The sequence below is a fragment of the Odontesthes bonariensis genome, chromosome 20 (assembly GCF_027942865.1).
Source record: "Odontesthes bonariensis isolate fOdoBon6 chromosome 20, fOdoBon6.hap1, whole genome shotgun sequence".
In the NCBI taxonomy this organism is placed as follows: Eukaryota; Metazoa; Chordata; class Actinopteri; order Atheriniformes; family Atherinopsidae; genus Odontesthes; species Odontesthes bonariensis.
Genome location: NC_134525.1, coordinates 20,871,901 through 20,899,416, shown reverse-complemented (window position 1 = coordinate 20,899,416; position 27,516 = coordinate 20,871,901). Strand labels below are relative to the sequence as shown.

At 41.9% G+C, this 27,516-nt stretch overlaps 1 protein-coding gene across 1 annotated transcript; it reads right to left on the bottom strand.

The window, feature by feature from the left end:
• Positions 1-340: 340 nt before the first annotated feature.
• ube3c (ubiquitin protein ligase E3C) lies at positions 341-26,937 on the bottom strand. The gene is made up of 24 exons (XM_075452324.1): positions 26,828-26,937; positions 26,126-26,236; positions 25,909-25,962; positions 25,422-25,496; positions 24,164-24,310; positions 23,928-24,043; positions 23,668-23,825; positions 23,071-23,224; positions 21,882-22,102; positions 21,574-21,725; positions 19,708-19,895; positions 16,789-16,875; positions 16,502-16,659; positions 15,982-16,208; positions 13,428-13,532; positions 12,955-13,042; positions 10,368-10,465; positions 9,671-9,803; positions 8,153-8,400; positions 5,493-5,705; positions 3,484-3,672; positions 3,332-3,398; positions 3,060-3,190; positions 341-1,480 (listed from the first exon to the last, which is right to left on the bottom strand). Exons 2-24 carry the CDS (start codon positions 26,189-26,191, stop codon positions 1,310-1,312), a joined length of 3,246 nt encoding a protein of 1,081 aa, XP_075308439.1. The 5' UTR covers positions 26,192-26,236; positions 26,828-26,937; the 3' UTR covers positions 341-1,309.
• Positions 26,938-27,516: the final 579 nt, after the last annotated feature.

Below are 27,516 nucleotides of genomic sequence, written 5' to 3'. Positions count from 1 at the left end.
GTTCCGGCGACGACACGAGAGGAGAGGCTGGTCGTTTTAGCAGAGGAGAGAGGACGGAGAGATGGACTCGGTCCAAAGGGGGATGGATATCTTGCTGGGCTGCACTGTATCCGAGGGCAGGTGGATTTATGACGAACGCACACAATCTTAATTTGTGCTCAACCCGATAATGCATCTCAAGGCCAGAATAGTTCTGCTCAGTGTTTCTTAACTGGATGTTTCTTTAATTATATGTCAGAGGCCGTAAAACTTGAGAGGAGATTTCCCCACAAAGCACTGTTTTATGTCTTGGTCATTACTGTAAATTACTAGCAACAAGAAACTAAAAGACTAATGGAAGGAAAATGCAAAAAGAAACGTGGGTTTATTCATCTCCATACACTCTTTTCTCACCCTGTCTGTACACCGATCATTTGTAGGCCTTCTCGTTATGACACAAATTTTCATGTGCTGATCAGGTAAGAGATTGTTCACCTACACGTGGAAACCTAAAGCCTCCATATGTTACACAAAGAAAAGAGAAACAAACCTGTACAAATACCAAATACATGACTCATAGAAGGGCAGTTGTAAACATGTACATATTCACAAAACCATCATCATATAATTCTTTCCCCCTGTCCGGAAAGATCAGTCTCATCTACAACTTCAGATGCTATGTGCACACTTATGGTATGGTTATCAGACATGAGCGTGATTACTTGTAAAGATAATATTGGAGAAATCACAAAAACTGGCGTTTGAATGACTTCTACATGAAAATACACGATAGCAGTACACAAAAGCTCCTCGGCCCCCGCAGCCCTTGGCACACCACAAGGTGGCTTTAGAGTCTGACAGTCCGTCCCCCCCTTTGGCTGCTATATTGTCTTTTTCACAAGATGCCACCTGATCTTTGGTGGAAAACAACTGTCCATTTACGTTGGATTACACTGAGAGTAGCTGCGACTCTTGTTTTCTTTTTGCACCAAATGCTTCCTGCAAAACTCTGCCGCATCGCTGTTTTTCTGAAAGGTTCTTTCATGTGATTAAACATTTAAATTACTTAAAAGCAACAAGGTTAAAAAAAGGCTTCTAGCACACTTCACCTCTGCAACCCTCTTCTCAGTCTGTGGGTGAGAATTTCTTCATCCTCAGCTTGACGCACACACACACACACACACACACACACACGTACACTGAGTCACACAGTAAATCAGTCAGTGCATCATTTGCTTTCCCTCATCTTTTTGAGTCTTTTACTCCAAAGCCACCTGGGTGGCGTCGAGTCTGTGGATGCAGAGATAGAGAGGCCTTCGCCCCACTCAGCTCAGCTCAGCTCAAACCCAGCAGAGGACTCAATGGCGTACAGCAGCTTGTTCCTCATCAGGTGCTGGTCGCTGAACTCGGGGAGCTTGAGCAGGTTCATGCAGGTGCTGGCGGTGGGCAGGCGTTCCAGATCAGAGCCACCGTTGTGAACGCAGAAGGCCGGGTAAAGCTCCTGTGAGGGAAATGTGAACGTCTTGAAGTGTTTGAAGCCAGACAAAGAATGAATCAACATGTGTCAGTAATGATCCCAATTTCCAAACCAATCCCGATTAAGCAATAAATGTCAACTTTCACAAGGGGATAAATGTTAAAAGAGAGACATTAAGAGCTAAGCTTATAAAATGGGAGTATAAATTTAGGAGATCGGCTCAATGCTTGAAAGTTACCGAAGGGGGAAACTGGCCCACAGTCTGACCCTTGGATGAGACGCTGGAGGGATGGTCATTTCATGTTGTCTATCTAGCATTTTTTAAATCAACCTTCGCAGTTGATGAGCCCACCTCATCTGCAGACTGTGACACAGAGCGTTTCCATCATGAACAAGCTACTCCGCCCTGATTTCATCCTGCTATTTAATGTTGGTGTATAAGGCTCAGTGGCTATACTTAGCCGATTAAATGGCTCTTCGGGGGCTTAGCCATAATGACCCCATTTTTCTAACAATTACCGTATTAAACTATCGTTGCTTATTGAGAAAGCGTCATTACCGCGGCTATCATTTAGAGAGAAAAAAAAAGACTGTTTCCATCATCTTTTTTAAATGGCTTCTCCTGACAGAACTATTTCTCCTCTAATGAATCCTGGGCCGTTTCACGACAGCTAATTATGGCTTAGCTGGCTCGAGCTGAGGGCCGGGTCAGGGGCCGCTTCCCTACGAATTACCACCCTTTCAGGCCCAGAGAAAAGGCACGACGGGAGGGGCGGCAAACCCACAGACTGGCCAAAGTCAAATTTATGAAAAGAGGAGGGAAGAGAACATTCAAACCCTGAGAGGAGGGACTGTTCACTCAGTGCTGCAGAGCAGCAATTAAGTTTTCTTAACTAATGACAGCACCGAGGATACTTAAACAATCATATCATGATTACAGCTCCTGGTCAGACAAAGAATAGATTAAAAAAAAAGTCTTTAATTGGCCTGAGCGACACTTTCAACTATTTCTTCCGTCACTAACTACTTATAAGTTCCACAAATCAAGTCAGTGAGAAAGTGAACCAGCTTCCAGCTGGGAAATCATTTTAGAAGGGAGTTAGCTACGATTCAGCACTGTTAAAACAGTGCTCAGAAGTCTCGTTTCTCAGTAAGTTCTAGACATACTTATCTCATAAGAAACTGCTGCTTTCTGCCATGTGACACAAAAGGAAATAGGTGAAAAGTTCAGCCTTCTATGAAGTTCTGAATGGCAATATTTGTCCAGTCAAGGTCTCCAACTAAGCCCACTGATACAGAGCTGCAGACAGACTTCTTTAACAGAGGGAGGTCATGAACTGCAAAACAACCGTGGGAGTGGAGATAAGACTTTACCGCAATGCTGAATACATCTAATTGGAAAATTATGTTTTTACGGGTTGCTATCAGTCTGGGTCTTTTCATTACAAGCCCATTAGGATGGAACCCTCTCCTCTGTTGAGACTGGAGAACCAGTTGATAACGGCACATACCGGTAGTGTGCAAAGTCGGCGAAGTAATCGCAAGGAGACGAGGAGGAAGAGAGATGGAGCGAGGGGAACCTTTACGTCTGGCAAAGACTCACCTTGAAGCCCAGCAGCGGCGGTCGGGAGCAGCTGGTTACAAACTTCAAAAGCTTGCGCTTTTCTTCTTCTGTGAATTCATTGACCACCTGCCAGAAGGTCTGGATGACAGGGTGATTGGCTGTGTACCCACCTAATGGAGATGATTGTAAAGGAAATTATATTACTCACGCTGCACTCATACATAGTATACAAGATCCTCTCTACACGTTTATGAACTGACGAGACTTTAACCTCTACCCAGCCATGCCAAAATATATTTAACAGCGTCTACCTGAATAATTTGTGAAGTTTTTCAAGTCATCAAGACAAATTGGCACGTGAGCCCCAGATATCAGCACCTGTTGGGATGTAGGAACCGTATTCTTAGTTTCTGTGGGTAATGAAAATATTCAGTCTTAATTTAGCCTTTTCTGTAAATGATACCTGGATCTCCTGCTGGTCAAACATACGCAGCCACTCGAGGTTGACCACATTGGCCAGACCCTGTCTGAAGGCCAGGCAGTGGGACCTGATCTGCTTGTTCAATCTGTAGTCAGCCACCAAATGGATGTAAGCTATCCGGTTTGCTGTCGTCACGGACATATCTTTGCCTCCCAGCTTCAGCTCAACCACCTGGATAAAACAAAACAAAAGAAAAAGGACACAAGGTGTTTACACGGATAAAGTTTTTATAGTCAATTACTTAACTGTTTAAATTCAATGTGCTCTGTAGTTTGGTCACATAATCACATTGCGTAATTCATTATATATTCTGGTGCCAGATGAGCAACAAACAATGTGAGTGGTTTAACTGTGCCAGATGCTTTTAATTCAATCAAAGAACAGCAGTTAAAATGTTTTCCAACAGAAATGTGATTCAAGGTGAGAAACTCAGTGAGTTTGTGGTTAAGCACATTTCACCATTTCTAAATATGGCACCATCACTGAACATCTGGTCCAATCTCATTTGGCCCAAGGTCTTCTTTTCATTAGCTTTGGAGCAGTTATGACTTGATAAGATGTGCTCATCTCCGTTAATGAAGCCGGGTGTGTGATGACATCATGGCATCAATGAGAGGACAGAATATCACAATCTTTGCCTATTGCAGTTCTGCTGCATTTGGCACATATGAACCCGTGTTTTGTTGAAGTAACGACAAACTCAATACAACTATGATCTGTTGAATTTGGGAACTTGCTCCCTTTTCATTTCCTGCTCCTTTTATTTGAACAAGCGCCCATAAATATCACCACAAAACGATTACAGGTGTTAAAAAGGCGAAATAGTCACCACTTTCTTCAAATGAGGTGAAATAAATTGCCCACCCACAACCAGAATTAGGCACTAAAACTTGACTTCAGGCCATATTAACACAGCAGCAGTTTTGTGGCTTCCCGTTATTCTTCTTTTTCTCCCCTCAATGGGGAAAAATTATGCAAAGATATCCCAAAAATCTCCATCAACACATGCCGATCAGAAACACTGCGTCGACAATGTCTAACAGTGATCACTTGCATACAAAAACTGGCTGATAAATACTTAACAGAATATTTGTTTAACAACAATGCTACTATCATTTAAGACCGTAAGCATGAATCAGCACCTCTGTGACGCAGTCTGAACAAAAACTGACTGATAAGCTTCACAAAAGGTATTCAGCACGGCAGTATTGAATACAGATTACACTATAATGAAAAGTGTTCCTCTTATTCGGTCCATACCCTGAGTGCTGTGTACTCTCTGTGGCCTCACTGGCAGGTAACACTTTTTTGGACTTTTTCTCCTTCACAGTGGATTGTGATTATGTGCTAATGTAAGAGAATTACTGCTGTTATCTTGCTTGCTTTGGCTATCTCACGGGGGCAAATGCAGGGCAGACTGCTCCCGGGGGTGTGCCTAATCTTTCACAAATTGTTTTCCCTATCGTGTTTGCGAAGCCCTATTTGCGACCAGGAGGGCCACATTGTAACTCGGCCGTTTCAGGTGTTGTTTGAGAAGAGCTAATAAGACGCGTTAAGGCCCCTTAGCAAACAGGGGCTCCGTGTAGAGTGCAGGTCTGGGCGCAGGTGACTCAGAGTGGCGGTGGTGGCTAGCCTTGAGCTTTAGAGGGAGGGGGTGTGCTTAAGAGCTGCTGGTTGCTTCTGTCAGGCGTGTTGTGAGATAATTTCTCGCAAAACACAGCAGGTGGAAAGGCAGGTGGAATGGTCAACAGAGCTGCTGTGTTCCCTGCACTGCAGCAGGGCTTAGAGCGACAGCGCCGACGTGCTTTATCTCTGTCAGAGCTGAAAAGTGGTGCATCAGGAGGGAAATGAATTATTAACGCCACATAGAGAAACCAAACAAGAGGAAGGAAAGACGGCTGATTGTGAGGTACTGGCCAGGATGGAAACAGAGGTAGAAAATACACAAGAATACTTTGACTAAATCCCACCCAGTGCCCAACTCCAGTCACCTGAGCTTCTCCCAGGTCGTTGTTGACTACAGTGAAGTTGAGGCCCAGCTCTTCCACATCACCCTCGTAGCTCTTGAGGAAAAGAAGGTTGCGATACACCACTGGGTCCAAAGATGCCAGATGGTGGATGTCCACTTCTGCGCTGGTTCCCAGAAGTTTGGATAAGAAGAAACTGGCAAATGGCAACTCCACCAGCATGTTCTCATACAGCGCCTGTGGAAAAATGTGGATGTTCAGCACTTCAGTGTCACCGAATAAACCATAATTAAATGGACCACAGCTGTATCAAGCAGCAGGCGTGATGTTAATGAGTATATATCAAAAAGTCTGATTTGAACGTACACAATAAAAAAATTCTATTTTGCCTTGTACCAAAGAACCAAGCGATAACATCAGGGTGACCACATCAGGGTGAGTGAGATCAAAACACGGAACACAATCTATCTTAAAAACACAGGCTGCTTATTCACTTGACTCAAACTTTATAAATGCCGATTCTCACCTTGACCTTAAATGCCATTAAGAACCACAGCCAGGCAGGTGACTCATAAAACCCTAAGCTAATGTACTGGAATAGTCCGAAAAAGAGCCCATTGGAGACATTAAAATATACAGGTCTTTATAAATGATAGCGCTAAAAACCCCGACCGCATCAGCTAAATGGATTATAAATCTAAAGGATTTCCATAATGCATGCATCTTAAACACACACAGATGCATAAATCACAGCTATTTTCTAAACACAGGTCAATTGCACAACTTCAAACATTGTCTATTTTTTATGCAAAATAATCCACTTAGTATTACTCTTGTGCCCGGTGCTCGTTTCAGACCATATGCGCCGCATGGCCCCTTGAAACCTATCAATAACACTGCCGGGAAGAGGCGGCAATAAGTATATGGAAAAAAAACCCGTAGCCTTATTTTTTCAAAGCCACTTACTTTATTTATGAGTGTTTATTGCCAGAAATTGTGCCAAAATGACTTGGGTTGGAAAGAATTAATTATAATGGCCCAGGCCTTTTAATATAAGTGAGTGCAGTGGCAACGCAATTAAAGCAAATCGCGGCACCATCAGGTGGAATAAATGCCAACAGCACTGCAGGTGCGTTCTGTTAGCTGCCAAATAAATTCCTTAATTTACAACATTAAGAATCAATAAAACTATAATGCTTTTCAAACGCATCTCTATCAATCAGAGGGGCAACCCTCACACAGCACTGAAGGGGAATCAGTGAGAGGGGACAATGCAGAAGGCTGATGGTTTAGGCAGGAAGGAGGGTCAAAGCTTCATCACCTTCACAGTTTATGAAGTGAGAAGGCCACTACTGATGAGGCTGGAGGTTTGTGCTAATGAGACGAATGAGAATCGCTCACAGGCTGTATTTAATAATGAGGAAGAAGGCAAAATGCTGGCAGGCATCTTTGCATCTTGATTAGAACAACTTTTTAATCTTTAGGCTGAAGCCACAAATGCAAAATAACCTCTTCTCATGTTTTCCCATTTGCAGCTTAAATCTTTCGGCTTGTCAGCAGGGTGGACAAGTGAGGAAGAAGGATGATGACCGGCCTCTATTCTGATGTTCAATCCCATTTCAGTGAGTACCCCAGACAAGCCACTCCTGCCTGTAATACATCACCTCCACAACAATGGCACGCCTCGGACATTAATTAACAATATTAATCTCCTGTGTCCTTTGAGCTGCAATGTGCAGGGTGCACACTGCAGCAGCGGTGATGCAATTGCAATCCATATAAACGGTTGCCTTTTATCCAGGCAATAACGGCACTAAACAAATATCAATACACCTCTGAAATGGCCACTCAAACGTCCATTTTTATGGAGAAAGAGGAACTTAAGGTAGGGTTAATTGAAAGTCAAATTCAAATTAATTTCCCTCAGCCTAATTGCCTGAACCATTAGCTATGGAGAGCCCAGAACTGTAAAAGCACGAATGGGGAGATCGTAGCTGCTGATTGATCATTTCTCACTTGCAAAGAATACTCAGGACAAGGAGAAGAAGAAACACAGGAGGAGGAGAAGGAGGTGGAGTTGTGATGATTTGATAAGTGGACCGAACCATCTAGGGCTGAGCGAGAGAGAAGAGCCCTGGATGTTCCTGACTGTAAAACAGATCAAAATGCTATTACCACATGCTTTGAACGCTTATTTATGTCCTGTCTTTGTGGGCCCGCTGATTTAGTGCCAGCCAAATGCAATCGCTTCACAAACAAGAGGAAGGAATCATCGGCTAATGGAAGGCCTAATTGAGAGGCGACCGCTTGTCATGAGGTAATTCTTCTCCGGGTTGAGATGATACCCCCGCATGAGAAAGGCATCTTGATAAACAATCACCACCGTATGCATTAAGGATGATTTAGAAACATTAGGCTCTAATAAATAGTGCCATCGGAGGAGGGACGGGGCAGACAAACAATGCTGTCAACAGATTAAGTACAGCGTTAATTAACAAAAGCCCACACGAGTGCCAGATTCTAGTTGTAACCTCAACCCTTGAATCTTTTTTAACAAATGAAGGAGTTACTTTGAACATTTTCAGCCTGAAGAAACAAATACCAAACATACTTACATGTAAAAAGAAGCAATATCTTTATAGTCAGACATTTGGCAGTGAGGGGGTGTAACTTTGGAGGCTCACCTTTCCGAGGATCCTGCCCAGGAAGTAGTAGTGTCTCGTGAAGGAGTCTCCCACCAGCATCTCGGCCGTGGGACTGGGATACAACAGGCTCTCGTTGGTTGTCTTGAAGAAGCCCTGGTTGGGGTTAAAACCCGACCTGAGGAGCTCGTTGAGGAACTCCCGAAAGATGCCACCACCGTCGATACCTGCCTCATCCAGACCATGAGCGTTCAGCAGATGGACTCGAATCCTTTTCTTTAGGTCCGGTTCTAATATAAGGACACGAGGAGGAATTCATGAGGGTACAAGGGGAAAAAAAAAGAGGGGCATTCAACACTTTGCCAATAATGTTCACGATCGCAATAAACCAAATTTATTTTCACTCCATAAATGCCATAAACAGCCTCTCCAAGATCTTAACAGATTTTAACTCTGTACTTCAGATGTTTGAAAGTCATTTCCAGCACGGGAAATTAAAACCGGCAAACTGACAGGTTATGTCCCCCGTTTATGATGATTATGAACCCATTTTCTTCACGGAACTGAGTTGGAGCGCCTATCAACCGAGATTAATAAACACATTTAAACAGAAAAGCAGCTGCTTTTTACTCATTAAAGATACTTTCTTTAATGTCAGAGCAACGAGTTAAAAAGAAAGGTTTGTTTTCCAAAGGCACATATGTTAAAACATCAAACAACTTTAACTCTGCGATATAACATTTAAAAGGTTAGCAAAAACACACTCTGCAGCCCATTGTGCCTCCATTGTGAGATCCACTCCAATAATACCTACTTTGGAGGAGGTTCCCATCCATTCAATTAATAAAATATCATTAGAAAAACAATATTATGCTGTTTCCCTGATGGGGGAAATGATGAATGAAGAAGATAGAAGCCTGTCAACAAAATCTAAACCTAAAACTGGGGCCCTGTTTATCCAACAAATATAGTTGGCAAGAAAGCGCTTTCCTGACCTGCAGAATATTCAAATCAAATTCTATATAAGAGGTCATCTTTCACAATAAATAATGGGCTGTGATAAATCAAGGCAGCTATAACTTATAGACACATAAATGATATAGATCATGTCTTCAGCCCAGGTCTCCTGCTACTCTTTTTAATCAGATTGCCCCCACCGAAGTACCCTTTCAAATTCAAACACAAAAGAGGTGACTTAAAATAATTGATTCTATCTTTATGTGATCCATTAGAATAATCGGAACCACGATTATGCTTTTCTGAAATTCAATACTCTGCACAGGGAGAGTTAACCTTCATCTTTTGATGCAAACTGGAACCTTGATTCCCAATACTGCGATTTTATGGAACATAAGAGTTTCACTCACTCAGTGTCAACATTTACAACACTGTGCTTTCTCTCCTCTTGCGTTCGTCATCTTGAAATAAATGTAGGCTGAACCACGTTTTTTTTCTGCAGACAACATGATGTAATGTGTGCTGGCTTCCCAAGTTTAACACGACCAGTAGGAGACACACCGAACTGTGCTTCTATTGAAATTACAGTGGTGCGAGTCGTACCGTTTTCTGGAGAGAGTTTATCGTAGGCGTCTTCATATATGTAGTTGCGCCTGATGGTGACGTTGATGCCATCGGGGAACGGTCCGTCCCCCTGCACGTCCCGTTTGTCAGCATAGATTAACCTCTGGAAGATCTGGAGGGCACATGTAAACCCAGTGACAGAGTCAGTAACAAATCCTTTCGGTTATAAAAACATTTAACTCTGACATTGTGTTTCTTCTGGACGATGTGAGCGGATATTGGATTATTTTCAGTCGGATGAAATTCATTTGTACTTCCAAAAGTAAGGAACCATTTCAGTGGTACAGTTAAAAACAAGGCAGACAAAACGAAGAGCAGAGACGTGGCGATTAAGCCAAAAAAGTTAAATAAAAGAGAATAATTTTTTCTATAGTTTTCTCAGCTGCCACCACAAATAACTACAACTACTTACTTACTACTATCTGCTTTTCCATTAATATTACAACGCAATTGGTGACAAATTTGATCTGAAATTAAATCTGTGCCAAGTATTACATCATATCACGTGTCACCCAAAGGATTGCTCCACCCTAAAAGTACCGATAGAATACATAGAAAGAAAAAAAATGTCTTAAACTCATACAAGCATGAAAATTTAGCATGTAACAAAACATGCAATTGATGGAAACATGAAACTTTCCGTTGCAGTCATGCGTGAAATAGCAGGGGAACTTACCTTTACTCGCTCCTCAAAGGGAACGACAAACGGGAGCTCGGTAAGGATGGCCAGATGCCTTTCTTCAGACACGGAAAGCTGCGGAGGCTCGAAACCAACTGCAGAGAGGCACACACGAGGTGCGATATTCAAGCGTTTGGTCATTTAAGACACGTTTGCAGAATAACTGCACAGACATTCATTAAAATCATTTAGGAACAGGGATGTGTAATCTTGATCGAAACGAGTTCATAAAACTCATAATCTAAACAAACAAAACCATCCATCCTAGCTATTTTGACTAGCTTTAACCATCTGATTATTTTTAGGGAGCCCTAATTTTGGGGTCTTTTACGCGGGTACTAATATCAGAAAGATTTCTCTCATACTGCACATTGCTGCGGCACCTCCTCACACACACACATCCGTATTCACCGCTCGTCTCTTTAAAGACATAGAAAGCATAGAAAACAATTCCTTTAAAACAACATATTGATTCATAACCAAAATAATCAATCCCAGCACTGTCTTATAGCTCATTAGAAGTGAGTTTAATTTGATTTCTCTGCGGAGATGCAGCCCTCTGCTGGTGATTCCCTCGTTTTATCTTATATGGCTGCGTACAGGACATTTCTGGCCTGCAGCCTTTCGGCAGAGGGTGTGTAAACCATCCAGTGACAACGAGCTGCTCCAAAAAAAAAAAAAAACACCATTAGTTCAAATTGTCGTCACAAATGAAAGCCCGGTCAACAGAAAGTCGACACATAAAATTTTCGGATGCAGCATCTTATTGTGTCTTTAAAACATTACTCTTGTAAAACACTTAATCTAATTCTCAGATTTAAAGCTTAGATTTGTGATGGACTGCAGTCTACCTTGTTTTTGGATAACATTTGGCTGACATGCTGCATTCAATGTCACCGAGAAACAGAGATTTTAGTATTTCCTCTCCAACTAAGAAAATTAAAAAAGAAAAAGAAGTTGGATTTCTGAGCAAGGAATCCCAAAAAGCAATGAAGTAATGAATTTCAAAGGCTGTGTTTACAAACAGTATTTGTCAAGCAAAGCTTTAGGGACCTTTTCTGATAGGCTCGATATGCTCCGTTTGGTCAAAAACAGTGGTGTGCTGGACAGATGAATCATTCTTTGGGCTGTGTGATAAACTAGCCGCTCGTTAGGTATTATTTAAGTGTGTTTCATGGTGATGTGGCCAAGTAAAGCCTGGACTGCTTTAACGACAAACTAACTCAAGTCCAACTCTGACTCGTGTTACACTGCCCTCCTGTATACTCCTGCCACCAATCCACGGTGAATTTCTAGAAAGGAGTTTAACCTTCAAACATTAGCTTTCCTCTGTGTGTCACACGCATCTAGCATCATTCCTCTCTGTTTCGTACTGTGATTAAGACTCGGCCCACTGTTTACAGGCCGCCCATTAAAGACATATCCGTCCTACAGCCTTTTAATAACACCCTCTTAATTAACTCATCTGTGAGATGCCCATCCACTTGCTGGGATCTATCCATTAAGCTGATGTTTGTTTTGTATTAAACTCAGAGATCGCAGCGTTTAGCTCACAAAGAAAATTGCCACAATCGCTAAACTGCTCTTCGCCCTCGTCCGTTCGACCGCAGCTCAATTATTCTGCTCAATTAGTCAACCTGATCTGCATTTTCCCATCAGGTTTCCATCGTTGAGGAGAAATATGGCCTCGGAGTGGTCAATACTTGCCTCATTCATCAGCCCTGGGCCTGTCCATTTAAGGAAATGAGAAAAGGCCAGACAAACACATGGAGCAGCTGTGGCTGAGTTCATCAGGTACTTTCACACTAATTGAATTTATCCCATACAGCCTCTGAGCGGCGTTAGGGAGATCATACGCACATTGTTATCAGCTTGTTTTCACACCATCCCTCACAGAAATGTGGGATGGCACAAAGTGAGCCTGATGAAGACCTATATGCGTCAGTGTGTTTTTCTTCTGAGTGCCCGACTGAGCCGGTGAAGATAGGTTTGTGGTTAATGGTTGGTGGAAATGAGGAAGGTTAATGAGTATTCCCATGAGTTTCCTGGATTACCGGACATAAACAGAAATCAGGGATATGACTTGTAACTTATTTGTGGGATATAAATATCAACGCATAGCTACATAGGATAGGAAAAGCTAACGCAGAGAAGGTGACTTTGGACAGCTATTACTGTGATTTCTTGGGCCATGTATCAAGCTGACATAGGCATTATCCGATTCTAAATTTCCATCCACTGCCAAATGCCAATGGAGCAGCTTTGAGCAGTACATGAAATACAGCACCAGAGATAAGAGCCTCGGTGCCCAGCTGTTCCTGTTGATGATAAACACACAACACTCTAAATTACCAATATTGGTAAAAGGGCAGAACGAATATGACAATCAATTACTCTGACGGACTCAACTATTCTGGAAGCATATCAACATCACACGAAAAGAACAAGTGCTGCATAAAGTGAGGCAGGTGTGCACAATTAACAATAGAAAACATGCGATTGCCATTTTCCTTTCCTCTCCTGAAAAAGTGCTTTTGTGATTAAAAAACAAAACAAATAACCCCATGAAACCAGATTACAATACCATCAAGTGTGGACTGAAGAGGCCCAATGCGTCCCATCCTTCGTGTTCTCCACACATGTCTCGCTGTTGGGACGTACAGCTGGGTGACCTGAAGAGAAAAGAGGCAGACAATGAAAAATCGAAGCTCCTGACAGTGCCGTTCATCTTGATGTGGGATAACAGCGGCTTTAGGATTCAAAAGCTCTAAACATCCTCACAGAAAACTAAAAAAAGGCTTCAACAAGAGAGGTCAGTGAAAGTTTCTACACAGCTCCGTTTTGCTTCAGAAGCTGTATTTTACTTTGCTGCCGTAGGGAGTAAGGACATGTTTTCCTTCCTCTTTTTTATTAAACAGGAGGGCGACTAAAATTAGCAACACACATATTTTTCTAAAGCTTTCTGAAAATAGTCCCAATCACTCAAATCTGAAACAATATCACAGAAAAGTGAACGGTAAGGCTACAAACTTAAGAGCTGCGATGACAGTTAAGCACCTTATCAGCTCGGATGTTGACCTCCCCAGAGAGCCAGTGGCCTGCCGGGCAGAAGGGTCGTCTGATGTCGCGAGCTTTCACCATCTTCACCAAGTTCGTGATGACCTGGGTTATAGATCAAACACACACAGGCACGCACACATCGCATAAGCATCTTTGACTCTGGCAGTCAATTCACCGCTTAATTCACAAAAACCCTTTGAAATAACATTTAGTAGCAGATAACAAAAGACTGATGACGATTTTAAAACATTTTATTCCCCATTAAGCAGCATGAGGTGCATTTCTTTGAAGGGGGAAAAAAAAAAAAAGAAGCAATTTTAGAATTCAGCCAACAGTGCTCCATTTATGGGGAGTATAAACGGAAAACGACCCGCAACGTCCTGTAATGTCCAGCCCTGTTAATTACCAGCAAGGTCTGCTGACATCAGTCTTCGGACAAAGGATGCGAAAGACTCGCAGATCGCAGTGCTGCAAGTACCAGAATAGCTTTCGTCTGTCTTGTAGCAGGCTTGTGGGGTAAGGACAGTTTGGAACATGCAAGTATTTAAATTCAGGAGTTCCGTCTCCGACTCTTAATACTGTAGAAGTGAAGAAAATGCTTTTGTATTCATAAGCAGACCATCTACGGCACAACTCACAATAAAAATCCAGCTTCTCCGCTACAATGTCGGTGAAACATCCTGGAGTAACAAGTTTCTATAGAACAAATATTTCAACAGGCCTCATCTAATCAGAATAGGCTCCCTTGTTGCTATGGTAAGTCACAGTCAGACATCTTTGAATAATCTCATGCATGTCATTGATGTCATACATCTGCCATAATAGTTACAGCCAGTCCATTTCCATATAATACCCCAGCTGGATTATTTCAATCGAAACGCTCTTCACTATGGCGTGTCATTTTCATAGAGCGACAATAAATCCTGGCCAATCACCAGCAGGCAACCAGAGTCCGCAATAATGGCAAGTGCAAAATGCTGTAAAAGGTGCATGGAGATGGGTTTGGAGCAGACCTACCCCCTGACTCTGGGAATGAATAAGCATTCCTTAATTAGCCCATCGGGTTAAGTGCAAACCTTAATGGGCCTTTCCCAAACTCCGGCGTGACATCGTTCTCCAAACATGGCCAAGAAGAAAGTTCCATTAGCAATATTAATACAAGCTTAGTTGATCATTTTCATTCAATTAACTTCTTTCAATTAAATAGATAGCTGGACAATGGAGGTGATAAAAGATGGGGAGGGACGGCTGATGACACGAACCAAACATTAGCGTGTTAGGGGTCAGCAGCGTTAAACTGACTGTAAATCCCACCGTTCAATTTGGGAAATGCATTTCCTCAGCTCCCCACTTCTTTAATGGGTCGTTTTAGCTGACAAGAGGCCTTTGAGCAGATCTTTTATGAAAATTCTCGATGTGCTCTTCCCGTTTGCCACCTTTCACAGAACCGCGGTATTCACTTTAAAAATCCTTTTAACAGCCAAGAAAAAAAGTCACTTAAATGCTGGTTCCTTGAGAGAGGAAAGAAGAGAAGAAGGAGAAATAAAAGGAACGAGAGGACAATTAAGTTAACACTGTTTTCTGCCTCATTTCCTCTGGGTAAATAACCAATGGCCGACCTCAATGGCGCTCCATCTCGTCTTTGCCTGCTCATGCACATACAGTTGACTTCCACTAACACGGATAATCATTAGGCTAGTCCGCCTCAACGCACAAAGAGACTGCACAACAATTAGGCTTAATGCTAATGTGAGACAGATAATGCTTTACACCTTTAGGTATCTTTTAAAAGAATAAAGCATGTGAGGTATGACGCAGGAACTTCATGATAAACATTTTAAGCCTGTTTGTATTTTTTCACTCCCAGAAACACGTGTATTAAGCTTTATTTGGAGCAGTTACATTAACACTCGGGGGGTATTCTCATTTAATAAGAAAAATAAAGGCCATGATCATATATTCCCATTTTCACTTTTGCAACTTGTGTCTAAGTAACTGATTTCAAAGAATTTCTTAATGTTGAGATGCTTCAAATTTCTGTATCTCCAGCCATACAGTGGTGCCTGAGTGGGACATCCTGGTGATTCACTTGTAAACACATTTGTAAGCTGGGTTTTGGCTAAATGTTTCCATAAAGAGAGCTCTATAAACCAGAGGGATTCTCCGTGTCCGTTTCTTCCTTCCAACTATTTAAAACTTCGATTTTCAAATTATTTATGTCACAGATGTGTGTGTTTTTCAGCTGAGTGTTGTATGAGTGTGCACATGAAAACACATCAACAATATATCCCTCTCAGTGTTGAATGACATTTATGAGACATGCCCCATACAAAAAAGTGGAAAGTTCAAAGGTTGGAAACTTTTGAGTGGTAAAAATTTTATATTCAGTCAAAATTGTGTGACCTTATCTGGTTAACTCTGACAAAACTACCCAGGTACTGATCAACTAAGTTGTTTTTTTTTTTTTTTTAAATTGTACTCTAAAGTTGCCAAATGTACCACATCTGCCGTACTTAGGAGGTCCACTGCAGAAGACACAAAACAAAAATACCTTGAAGAGTTGCACCCAGCGCTTCTGCTCAGCCTGGATGCGCTGCTGGACTTCAGTGTTAGTCTTGACACCCACGCTGCGAAAGGCAGCCATGTACTCCTCTCTGTGTTCTGTTTTGGTCTCGGGGTAGGCCAGCTTGATGATTCCCAGACATGCGTCCCTCAAACAGCGAGACAATGTCACCAGCTCTGGCAGCGTGAAGGGCATCATAGAGGACTGTTTCTGACCTGTTGAGAGGGAGAATGTGTTCACAATCTTTTAACAGATGTCGATCTTCACATTCAAATGGTGGCAAGGCAGTTTGTGACAGCTGAAAACAATGGACAATTAGTATTGCTATGAGCTAACGGAGGATTTACATTTCAATGAGACCTAAACAACGTCCAGCGAGCTCTGTAAATTCATCATACGTATGAAGCGCTTAAAGAAAAGCTCAGGAGGATCCTTAGGAAACCAAACCAATGACAGCAAAAATGACATCTCTATAGGTTCCACTTAATCAGGTGGATGAGTCAACTACCTTCAATTTCACTCCCAAAAAACTCGCTGTCGTGCACAGAGATGAGAGAGTGGCTGAAGAGAGAGCTGAAGAGATAGAAGAGGGGAATGATGCGATTCGAGTCCTCAAAAGACAACGGAGACCCTCGTGAGATCAGCTGCAGCAGAGGCACCATGGACCTACGGAGGCAAACACAGAAATGTAGAAACCAAACGTAGTCTTCACACAAGCTGCTTGTGCGTTGGATGCAAGCAGAATATAACGGTGCGCCCAAAGATACAAACACAATCGATGTTTCAGCAGCTCACCCTGTGATCATTTTAGTCGTCATGGATGTTATCAGGTGCCACAGATGCCTCAGGAAGCGTGCGTTGAAAGCCAAACTGTACAGAAGTCTGCAGACAACAAAGAAGCACAGAGATGTAAAACTCTGCAAAAAGATTTGTTTTGATTGAGCGTACAGCAGTCATCAACAAGAATCAAGACGGCATGCATTAGAGCCATTTCAAATGACACAATCAGTGTGAGAAGCAATAAAACTACTCTCCGCCAAACTGTCTGCAATGTTGAAATTGTTAACTTTGCCCTGTGTACCAGATGACGCAGAAAAACGAAATGACACTGTTAACCAGCATTTTATTCATAGAATTTACTTGGTCTTTCTCGATTTTTATACTTTGCAAGGGCCAAAAGGAGATTAAATGAGCCATTAAGCTTTATTTAGGCGAGGCACCTTCCATTAGTAAACTAGTTGCTGGCGAGGGTGCCCAGCTCGGGTCATAAACAGCCCTTTGGCTTCCTGCTGGAGCCCCATTTAACTTAATGGCCAGGAGAGCAAGACAATGGAGGACAGAGGAGGAGGGGCAGCCTGGTCCTTGCTGTGACCCCTGAGCACTAACATGCTTCCACACTCACAGTGAATTACGTGATAACACTGAGAAGGGCCCACATACCTTCCTATAGTTGCTCTGCACTCTACGGGCTGTGGCACCAAGGTGTGAAAGTGTTCTTTGTTCAAGTGTGTGTGTTTGTGTATACTCTTAAATTGCACGGCTTTTCACACCGAGGGTAAGTACAGGTGACAATAATGTGGTAAGTAAGCTAAAAAGCTAAATAAAGTGCCCCTGCATATAATAGGCTCTTGTCTATGAGTGACAGTACTGACAACTATAAGGATGCCTCCCTTTATTAGGGCAGCATCACGTTTTCACATTAGAACAGCAAAGTTCAACAGAGAAAAGGAGCTGAGGAGAAATAGAGGGACGAAGGCATCGTGAGAAAAGATAAATCTTATATTTGCTTAATATTCTTATCTCATTGTCAACATTCAAATTCCCTTCCCACCAGCCAATATACCAGAAGCCATTCAAAAATCCCAAAATGGAAATGAGTATTAGGAACAGACTGTCAGACAGACCTCAATAAGGCTTGAAAAATGGTTTGAGCCGAGCACAGACCATCTGTCAGGGCAACAAGGCTCGGGAGAGAAGCACAGAGGAGTGCTGTGGGCTCATAACAAGTCATGCGGGTGTTTGATTGAAATGAGAAACAAAGCACTAAATGCCAGCTGACATGCTGATTTACAGCCCGAGAGAACCCAAACCCCCATTTCAATCATGGAATGAACCGCTAATAAACAAAGTCAAGACATCAAAAGGAGTACGTGTGTGTGTGTGTGTGTGAAAAGTGGTTTGATGAATAATGTCCAGATCATTTCAATTTTGCTGTGATGAAAGAATCTTTGTTCAGCAGAAAAAAAAAAAACAAACAGCTGTGCTCGGGTCAGACTCGATACCAAGGAGCCCGAGTGAGTTTCCGCCTTGGTGCAAATTAGTTTTGCAGACTTTGATTTCACATAACAAACATTATAATTTCATGACAACGCAAGAATCGCAGTGACCACTCAAAAGCAAATGAAGATCACTTTCATCAGAGCGGCCCCTGTTAGCTGCCGAGTGTTTCGTTGGGTGAAACCAAACTATCGAAGTAAAACGACACCAAATATCTAACCTCAAACGATTAAAGCGGAATAACAGCATACGCTCGAAAAACAAACCGGGGCCGAGTGCAATTAGCAAATCAATTAAGAGTCACTGTTGCTCTCTACTGATTGGACCTTTATAAAGGAACAGGCAGAGTGCACTTTCACGAGATATTTTACATTTTTAATAAAAAAGCCTGTGTGCTGTGCTGGCTGCACGACTGGCCGGCCGCTCCTCTTTTTTGCTCTAAGAGCAGTAAATCAGGTCTGGGATGCAATTTGCTCCCCTTAGCCTCTTGTAAAGCTATCCCGTCCACTCCTGCAGTGATTAATCTTTCTCAGTGAGCTAATTATTTTGTACAGATATCCAATAATGATGGAAGACGAGGGACGGGATTTATGGTAAAAGTGGAGAAGAGGAGGAAGCAGTAAAAGAGGAAGGGGAATGATGGGATGTACGCTGAAGTTCTTCGAAATTTTGCTCAACTACCTCTATGCAACAGTGTAAAATTACGAGCTGACAACTGGACTGCAGTTGCACATGCTAGGTTACTCCTTTAGACACAGCTTTAAACATGCTTGGGCTTGAAAAGATACCAAATAAAACACAGTTTCCAACCTGATATGCATTTTCATACAGCCCAAACTCCTCCCTCACATACATTTCAACTGACAGCTACCGGCTCCACTAATAATTAACTCAAGCAGGTTGACCATCCATGACGCTCAGTCTGGATCACCTCCTGTCAGTCGATGCACCATCCACCTCCACCCCCTGCACTATCTCTGGCATCCTAGCTCTAATGTAATCAACCTGAGAAGGGGTAATTGCCCTCATCCAGAACTGACAGCTTCCCTGACATCCCTGCTTCCTCTGCCGGTTGTAAATGCCAGTGGGTGCGGACAACTGATAACTGGCCTGCCTCAGTTCACTGTTATTTACATTACTGCTGAGACCGGGGAAACATATAAAGACACAGTTTTCCTCTCAATCAGGTAGATGTGTAAACAAGCTCTTAGGACACAAGGCTGATTTTGACAAGATGTGTGAGAAGTTATGATCTCAAAAATAAAGAAAACAAAATGAAACTGCCTTCAATTTGTTTTCATTCTGTGACACATGCTTGAAAACATGTACAAATATCTGTGTCCGTATCCGCCTATAAACCATGAAGCTCCCTTGTTGTGCACACAATACAGTCAGAAAAAGAGTAAAACTTGTCTTGCTTCATTGAATGAATCCTACCTGACTTTTGGCACCATGAGACGATGCTGCACCATGAGTGTGTGACAGATGGATGCCATCATGGTGAAAACTTCCTCACTGGCTGAATCCCTCCAGACCAGGTTCAGCAGGGTGTTGGTCTGCTGTTTGGTGTCCAGCTTGCGGACACACTCCTCCGTTATCAGCTGCACAGAAATGCGGCTGTCATCCTGTCAGAGATGCAAGCAGACACCGTTTTAAGGACTGGAATGAGCGAAGATGTGTAAAATTATAAGTAATTTATAATCCATCTTTTTGGTTTCAGGTTCATTAGCTGTTATTTCTCACTCTTAAACTTCAACACAAAAAGATGGAAAAGCTTCTCTCAAAGCACTAATTTACCCCTGCTACAAAAATCTTTTTTTTTTTTTTTTTTTATTGCAGAAACAACAGTAGATTTCCAATAAAATGAAAATCAGTCTGCATTTAGTAGCCTGCAGCTGGGTCAAAGCAAATCAGAAGCCTACTTTCAAAAAGCCGAACAAAAGAAATGTGAATCTCAGGTACAACATTCGGCAGTACAAGTCGTTTCTCTAACTGGAAACAAACCCTCGTCTGCTCAGACCAGGAACAGCTGGCAAGTCGTGTCGTTCTTATCTTTGCCAGGTCACACAGTTTCTAAAGTCGTTTCATCCCTTGTAATGTGAATCGAGTTTTTCTTGGAAACGGGAAAAACCTCAAATCTCAATAAAAAATGTGATTTTTTTCCTTATTAGTGGAAATTTTTTTCCTATTTTTTTTTACCATTTCCAACTAATTTTCTTCTAAACGCAGATCAAAATTGGCAACAAAAACCCAATTTCTACGTAGCTCTGCTCCAAAATGTGACCTCTGGGTGACTGCATAGGAACTTCTGACATAATGTGAGGCCCACTTCTATCTAGCACAGATATAAATTACAGCCGCATCATGTGACTGAAGCTTACTGCATCAGTATGCCATTCTGAGTATCCAACATGTCTGTTACTTTGAATTAATCCTTGGGAACACGATAGGCATCAATGATAAAAAGGCTGGTGTTGGGGTGGAGGGGGTGAGCAGAAGACAACAAGAGAAAACTGAACTGGCTGGTTTCATGTCATTTTCAGGGTATTACAAAATGAAAGAGATGCCCGAAATAGTCAGTGATGGTGGGAATGTGTTCATATGAAAGTTAACAGACAGATAATAATATACTTGTTGCCAACTTGCAGACGCACAAAGCTTGTGCTCTAATTTAAGGCTTCATTATCCCGGGACATTTCTTACAAGGTGGCAGAAGTCAAAGCAATGCTTTTAGGAACCAAAATAAACAGAAGTGTAACTATTGCGCCACTCGTGCAATAAAATAATTTACTATACGATGAAAAATAAAGCAAAAAAACTTAAGCCGTCCTGTTATCGCCGTTCTGCTATTGAAACAAGCTCATTTTGCAGCGTTTCTAAGTAGAAAAACACAATTAAATGTCATTCATGATCACGCACTGACAGTAGCTTTTTTGGGGGCATTTGAATGCGCTTTCACATAATTTGCCAGAAGTATGAGAGTGAATTTTCATTTCCTTAAGTTTTCTATATTAGTAACACTGAAGAAAAACAGAACAACTTTTTAGAATACAATGGGTCACATACACCTGGCTAATCTGATGTTTTGAAGAAAAGAAATTGCTTGGATATTGACGGTGGAAGAGAACCCGTTACATAAGATGTTGTTCTTGAGTCGGATGACCTGAAGAAGCAAATTACGACTACAGCTCGACTGAAGAAGGATCGTCAGAGACATAGTAGATGACCTGTGTTTTATTCTTGGTAAATCCCAGGAGTATTTTACATATTTACTTTATGTGTCAGTGTCTTTGCTGAATGTACCTGCATGGGTAGTGTGCGGATGCCAGCGTCGTCATCATCCTCTGAGTCGCTGCTCACTTCCGGCCTGCTGCTGCTTTCCGACACCGGCAGCAGTGGCAGCAGCGTCTGAAGAGCCCGGAGGTACAGCAGGAGACCCGCCTCTGACAGAGAGCCTGCCAACCCACACACCCATCATTACGGAACACTCCCCCCAGCCTTCCTCTTGATAAATCAGTCACATTGACACATAAAGCAACATACAGCAGAAAATAAAGATGTGCCGGACGAACATTGGGCCCAGGCGCACAACTCGTAAACGCATCACTTACCGAGGCAGTTCTCCCCCGCAGAGAGGACAAAGTACAACAGCCACGGTGCCTGGCTATGTGCTGAAGAGGAAGAGCCAACGGTGGCCTGGAGGGAGCTCAGAAAGGCCTCAAATGGGAATGAGAGACGGCAGTCCGAGAGTGCCGGGATAAAGAAGTGATAGATCTGCTCGGTAAACGGCGCAGAGATGAACTCCTCAGTAAAAGCCGTAAATACAAACTGCCTGCAAGACAGAACGCACAATTATTGTCAGTCACATGTACGAAAAGGTTAACATATCGGGGGGAAAAAGGGATCAATTTGCTGTTAGTTCATACAGAAACAAGCTAAGAGGTTGGTTTGTTTTCACATCATTCTGCTTTTTCTGGTGCATGAGTTCTCCAATATTGTCTCTCCAAACAGAGCTGCTTTGTGTTGCCCAGTCACACACATCTGGTGGGCCAAGCCAGATAATTAGCTGTTAGAGTCTGTGTGTGCACAAGTTTCTCTCACTCCCACCTTGCTTTTCTTCAAGGAAGAATAGAAGTCCTCCTGTCGTTTGACATTAAGAATGTCTCAAACTGAGGGCAAACAGGCTGATATTCTGTACCGCAGCAAGCGGGCGAGTCAGAGGGACTTTTATGGCTTGTTGTAAATTGGTCTCTGAAGCAATTACTCCTTCAACACTGACCAGAGGAGACAAAAAACTGCTGCCGTTTGTCTGATCCGTTTAATAGATGATTTTAAAAGAATTCACTGGAGACAAAGACATTTGGTTCCTGCAATTATGCACTTATCTGTTTGTACTGTTTACTGTAGATGCTGGGAGGTCTACACACAGATGTAGCTCCTGAGAAATATTCTTCCATGAATCATGCAAGTCAGACTATTCCAGGGAAATATCAGTATTTCTGCAATACTCAAGCAATTGTCAAAAGCCGTGATTCAATTTCAACACCTGCAAAGGGAAAGTTTTCCCACTCAAACAGCAAAGCCCTAAACAAAGTATAAAAGTAGGTAGTGTTAAGCAGTGTGTTTAACCATTTGTTTCTTACACCCACCCCTCTATATTTGTTCATATTCAATACAGATTTTCTCTGCCGAACATCTTGGAATATCTTGAGACCTTTCCAAGAAATTTCACCATTTTCCAAATGATCCTTGAAGATAAACACACAGTCTGACAATATATTTTTAATAGAAGTATTTTACCTTGCGCCTGTTGTGCAGGAGGAGTAGGTAAAGTGCAGAGGTTTGAGGATGTGCTCCAACAGTGTGCTTGCCATTGGGATAGAGGGAGCGTCGCAGTACTCCAGACTGGAGGGGAGCCTGTGATTTACAAGAATATACAGCGACCTGTAGTATCCTGACGGGAGGACACAGACAAAAAGAAAATTCAAAATTTCATCGAAGCTGTATGAAATGCACATATCTAATGTTTGAAACAAGAGAAACTGCAGCCTGTGTTCATTGGCAAGGACTAAATTACTTTTTATTACGATACGCAACACCTTCGAAGCGGGGGCCCTTTTTGTAGATAAAAGTACTCAAACACTTCAGTTTATATCGACACACCATCAACATCTGTGTAATCTCTTACAATTTGACAATTAGCCCCCAAACATTTGATTTGCCTTTGTGCTGCTGTAAATTATGAATGACGGTGAATATTTGCAATGTGCAAACTTTGCTTCTTTTAAAAACATTGACACCAGACTTGATATTGATTAAATGTGCACTGCACAATAGGTTCACTCAAAAACTATTAATTCCAAACATGAATAAATGCAGAATAAGCAAGTGACTTACCTTTTTGTACCATGTAGTGCAAAATTTGCTCGAGTAAAGAAGCTACATAGTTAGCATCTGGAATAACAGGAAGAAAGGTTTTCTCTGAAGAAAAGACTTCTAGCATACGCATGGGAACTGCAACGTTTAAACTGTCGTCTGTGCAATTTTGAAGAAGTCTGGAGGAAAAAGAGACAATAACAAGTGAGCTTCAGTTTCTTTAAATATCCAATGAGCTTCTTGTGTTTTCAGTCAATTATCCATTTCCTCAAGTACTGTACCTGCAGCAGAAGCCCAAGATCCTTTTGATCTGAAACATACAAGTTTGCTTCTGAGGGCCCACCAATAGCTTCACAAACTGACTGTTGTGTTTCACCAAGTTCTGGCACAACCATATCTGTATAGAAACACAGTGACATACACTTTATGGACATTCTCTTGGCTTTGGATTGAAAAGTCATCGGTACAAATATCAGTTCACTAACTGAACGGAATCAAAGCCACTTTGCGCTCTCACCAATCGATGTGCATCTACACTCTGTCTGTAGAAAAATACAAGTCGTCTCGACAAAAGACAGAGACCAGCACCATCCAGGACATGTTTAGCTCCCCCTGCCTGTGTCTGGCTGAGACACTCGTCAAACTTAGCCCTCTGAAAGGCATACTGGAGGAAGAAGAAGAAAAAAAATATATATCATACTTGGTTGTTGAAGCACAAAACAGCAGGAGCCACCAACACATAGACAAGTTCTAATATTATTACACCCAGACAGTAAATCGGCTTCTGCAGACAGTTTTGTGTGCGTGTGCACTCATGTGCGCCATCTGATGATGACGCAAGTCATGTGGTCCTTTCAGGACTCTAATGTCTAGTAAAAATGGTTCAACTTGAAAATAAAAGCACCTCAAGAATTCAAGTCAGTGGAAAAATTGTGTAAACTGCACACACACACACAAAATTATTTATTTAAAAAAAATGAAAATAGAAACATTTCTGAAACAAATGTCAACATTCTGTTTCATTCCTTTGTCAGTAGCTTATACAAATCAGAAAACACGACTGGAAATTGTGTGTCAACGAGTGTCAACTCGTGGTCGCTTAAAGCATTTCCAGACTGTTGCTCTGCTCTAATAAAATCCTAATTTATAACCACAACACCAAAATTACGATTCAAGTAACTTAAAGACAAACGTCTGTGCAGCGATTTCCCCGATATGTGCATTGTATGATGATCTCCGACAGAGAAAGTCAGACGCAGCAGAACGTCTTGAATGTTTTCTCGCACACTTCACACCGTTGGGACATATTTCAGTCAATGACTCAATTTCACTCCTTTGCATGTATACCCGGATAAGGACAGTGGTCCAACTACATGGCCAGACTGAACTCCACCTGAAGCTTGACTCAACTGTGCATGTAATTATTGTTGTTACATATTACAACATTAAAGGAGCAGTATTATCCACGGGTGACCTGCGAGTTACAAGGTTTCATCTGTAGTGACACACGATCTCACTCGAGTTATATATGAGCAAACACTTTACACTTTTTGTTAAATTAGTGTGCTCAGTTCCAACCACAATTCTCTTTCGCTTTATTAGTTACCTACATTAACCTTTACCTACAAAGTTCAACGTTTGTTCTCAACGTAACGTTGATGTTTGACTAGGAGTTTAAAGATACACATGATGCCAAGCTTTATTGGTCATTTTAAAGGTAATGCATACAGAATGGAAAGAGAAAAACATTTTTTATATAATGCTGGCACACGTACCTGTTGCTTTAAGTCCTGGTAGCCACGTATGTAGGACTGAATGATAATGGCGTTCTTCAGTCGTTTTCTTTCATCCTGAGCGACAAAACAGCAAATCTTAGAAACTGATTTAATGGTGACTTCAGAGTTTAGAGGACTAAAGTAAACTAACATTTTTTTTATTTAGGAAATCAAAAGTGGGACTGTCATGATCTACGACTTTTACTACACAATTTAGGTGGCCAAAATCATTCACAGTAACACTAAAAAGTCTACAATGCCCAACATCCCTCAAAATCTGTGCAACATAAACTGAAACAAACTCACCAATGTTGTCATCAATAATAAGATCAATATTTGACTCTCTTTGTTGCATTGTGTTACTTTAAGTGCCGTTTTTAATTGACTCTCAGTACCACAATGCGTGTTTATGTCAAGAAAACATTTTTTGTCCGTTTTTAGAGGAGTTATTTCATAACATAAACAAAGACACATGCAGTGACGTTACCTCTCTTTTTCGTCTTTCTTCTTGAGTGCGGTGCAACAGGGATGCTTTTTCCTCCTGAAAAAGCAGCACAGTAAACCTGAATAAACTATGCACAATGATAGCATTATGATCTCTGCAAGCATGTGCGAGGAGTCGGATTGATTTTCTTTCCAGGAGTAAACATGTTGGCACCGTTTTCTTTCCGATTCCTTTCCCTCTATGATCACAAGACACATACCTTTTTACTTGCTCCTCCCAGTGACACATTGGGTCTTGTTTTGAAATCTCCTTCAAAGCTGAACATTGTTAGATTTTTCCCATTGACTGTTTAAGACGTTTTCTCCGATTTCTGAGAGAGAAAATGAAACCAGATTAGACAGACGAAATCTGGTGTACCAGCTCCAATCAATGACGAAATGAAACCAAAATAACCTGACGGCTCGTGACTTTGCTCTAACTTATGAACAGCATCAGATAATTGAATATGCTACAGTTTCACTGTTAAGACATGTGGCCCGTTGTGAACGTCAACATGGAAAACTGTTGAACAGCTAGACAGAAGATTAACTTCAGCTAGTTACCCGGCTGACAGCCTCAGCTTGGCTGCAACAATAGTTAGCTAGCCGGTTAACTTAGCTAGCTCATGACTCAGCAGCTGTCAAGGACCTATCAGGGCCATTTATGCTTTTCGACGCCAAGCAGTAACGGAGACACCAACACACAAAACATTTATTTATGACAATTGGCAGCAGGGATTCAAATATGTGTATGAAGCGTGATTTTGTTGACGTTAGCACAGCAGCTAACTAGCCACCAGCTAAGCAATCAGGCAGGCTAACTTTACGGGGGAGTCTTTCTATCCGTGTGTCTTACATGACATCGTTGAATTTATAGGATGCAAATCTGAGAATCATTGAACAAAAACGTATGAATTGTTTACCTTTGACTTTTCAATTTAGAGGTGAAACAGAAACAATGACAGAGAGAAGGCTGTTAAGGTAAATCCAAACGTCAAGTCTTCTTTTCCTCCTCTTTCTAGAAATCAACACTAGGAACAGTTAACTTAACTGCATCCGGTTCCTGTACATTGCAGGCAGTTTATTGGTCCAAATCCATGTCAATACCAGTTTTGCCCCGCCCACCAACCAGCTCCATTGAGAGGGTACTGTGACCAAAGTGTGTGTGTGCGGCATGAAATTACGTGTGCTGTGGGGACATATCCCGTTTACACGGTCATGTTGTGAGGACGAGCCGCCTCACTGGGAACAAACGATTCTTTTTTTTTAAGGTGAAGAGCTAGTTTTAGGTTGGGTATAGGTTAAGATAAGAATTATGGGAACACAGCAGTGTGTTATCTCATAAACTTATATCAAATCTTGAATTTCCCCCACTGGGGGATGAATCAAGTATTTTTCTGTTCTATTGTATTCTAAATGTCATCTCAAAACCCTTACAAACAGCCTAAAAAGTTTACACCAAAAGGCACCATTCCAGACGTAAGTTATTTTTATTTCCCTGACTTCAACCATTTTTGCAGTCTCTTATAAATATTATACATTTACTCCCAAAGTCCTTCATTTTGGTGTAATAGGACTTATCCTGGCCATGTTTCAAATATGTGCAGACATG

Excerpts from the sequence above, each read along its gene's own strand:
- ube3c (XM_075452324.1), bottom strand. The coding sequence starts at position 26,191 with ATGTTCAGCTTTGAAGGAGATTTCAAAACAAGACCCAATGTGTCACTG. Across the intron at positions 13,533-15,981 it reads GCTGGGTGCAACTCTTCAAG|GTCATCACGAACTTGGTGAA; the intron begins GTATTTTTGTTT and ends TCTATAACCCAG. Across the intron at positions 8,401-9,670 it reads TAAACTCTCTCCAGAAAACG|AACCGGACCTAAAGAAAAGG; the intron begins GTACGACTCGCA and ends TCCTTATATTAG.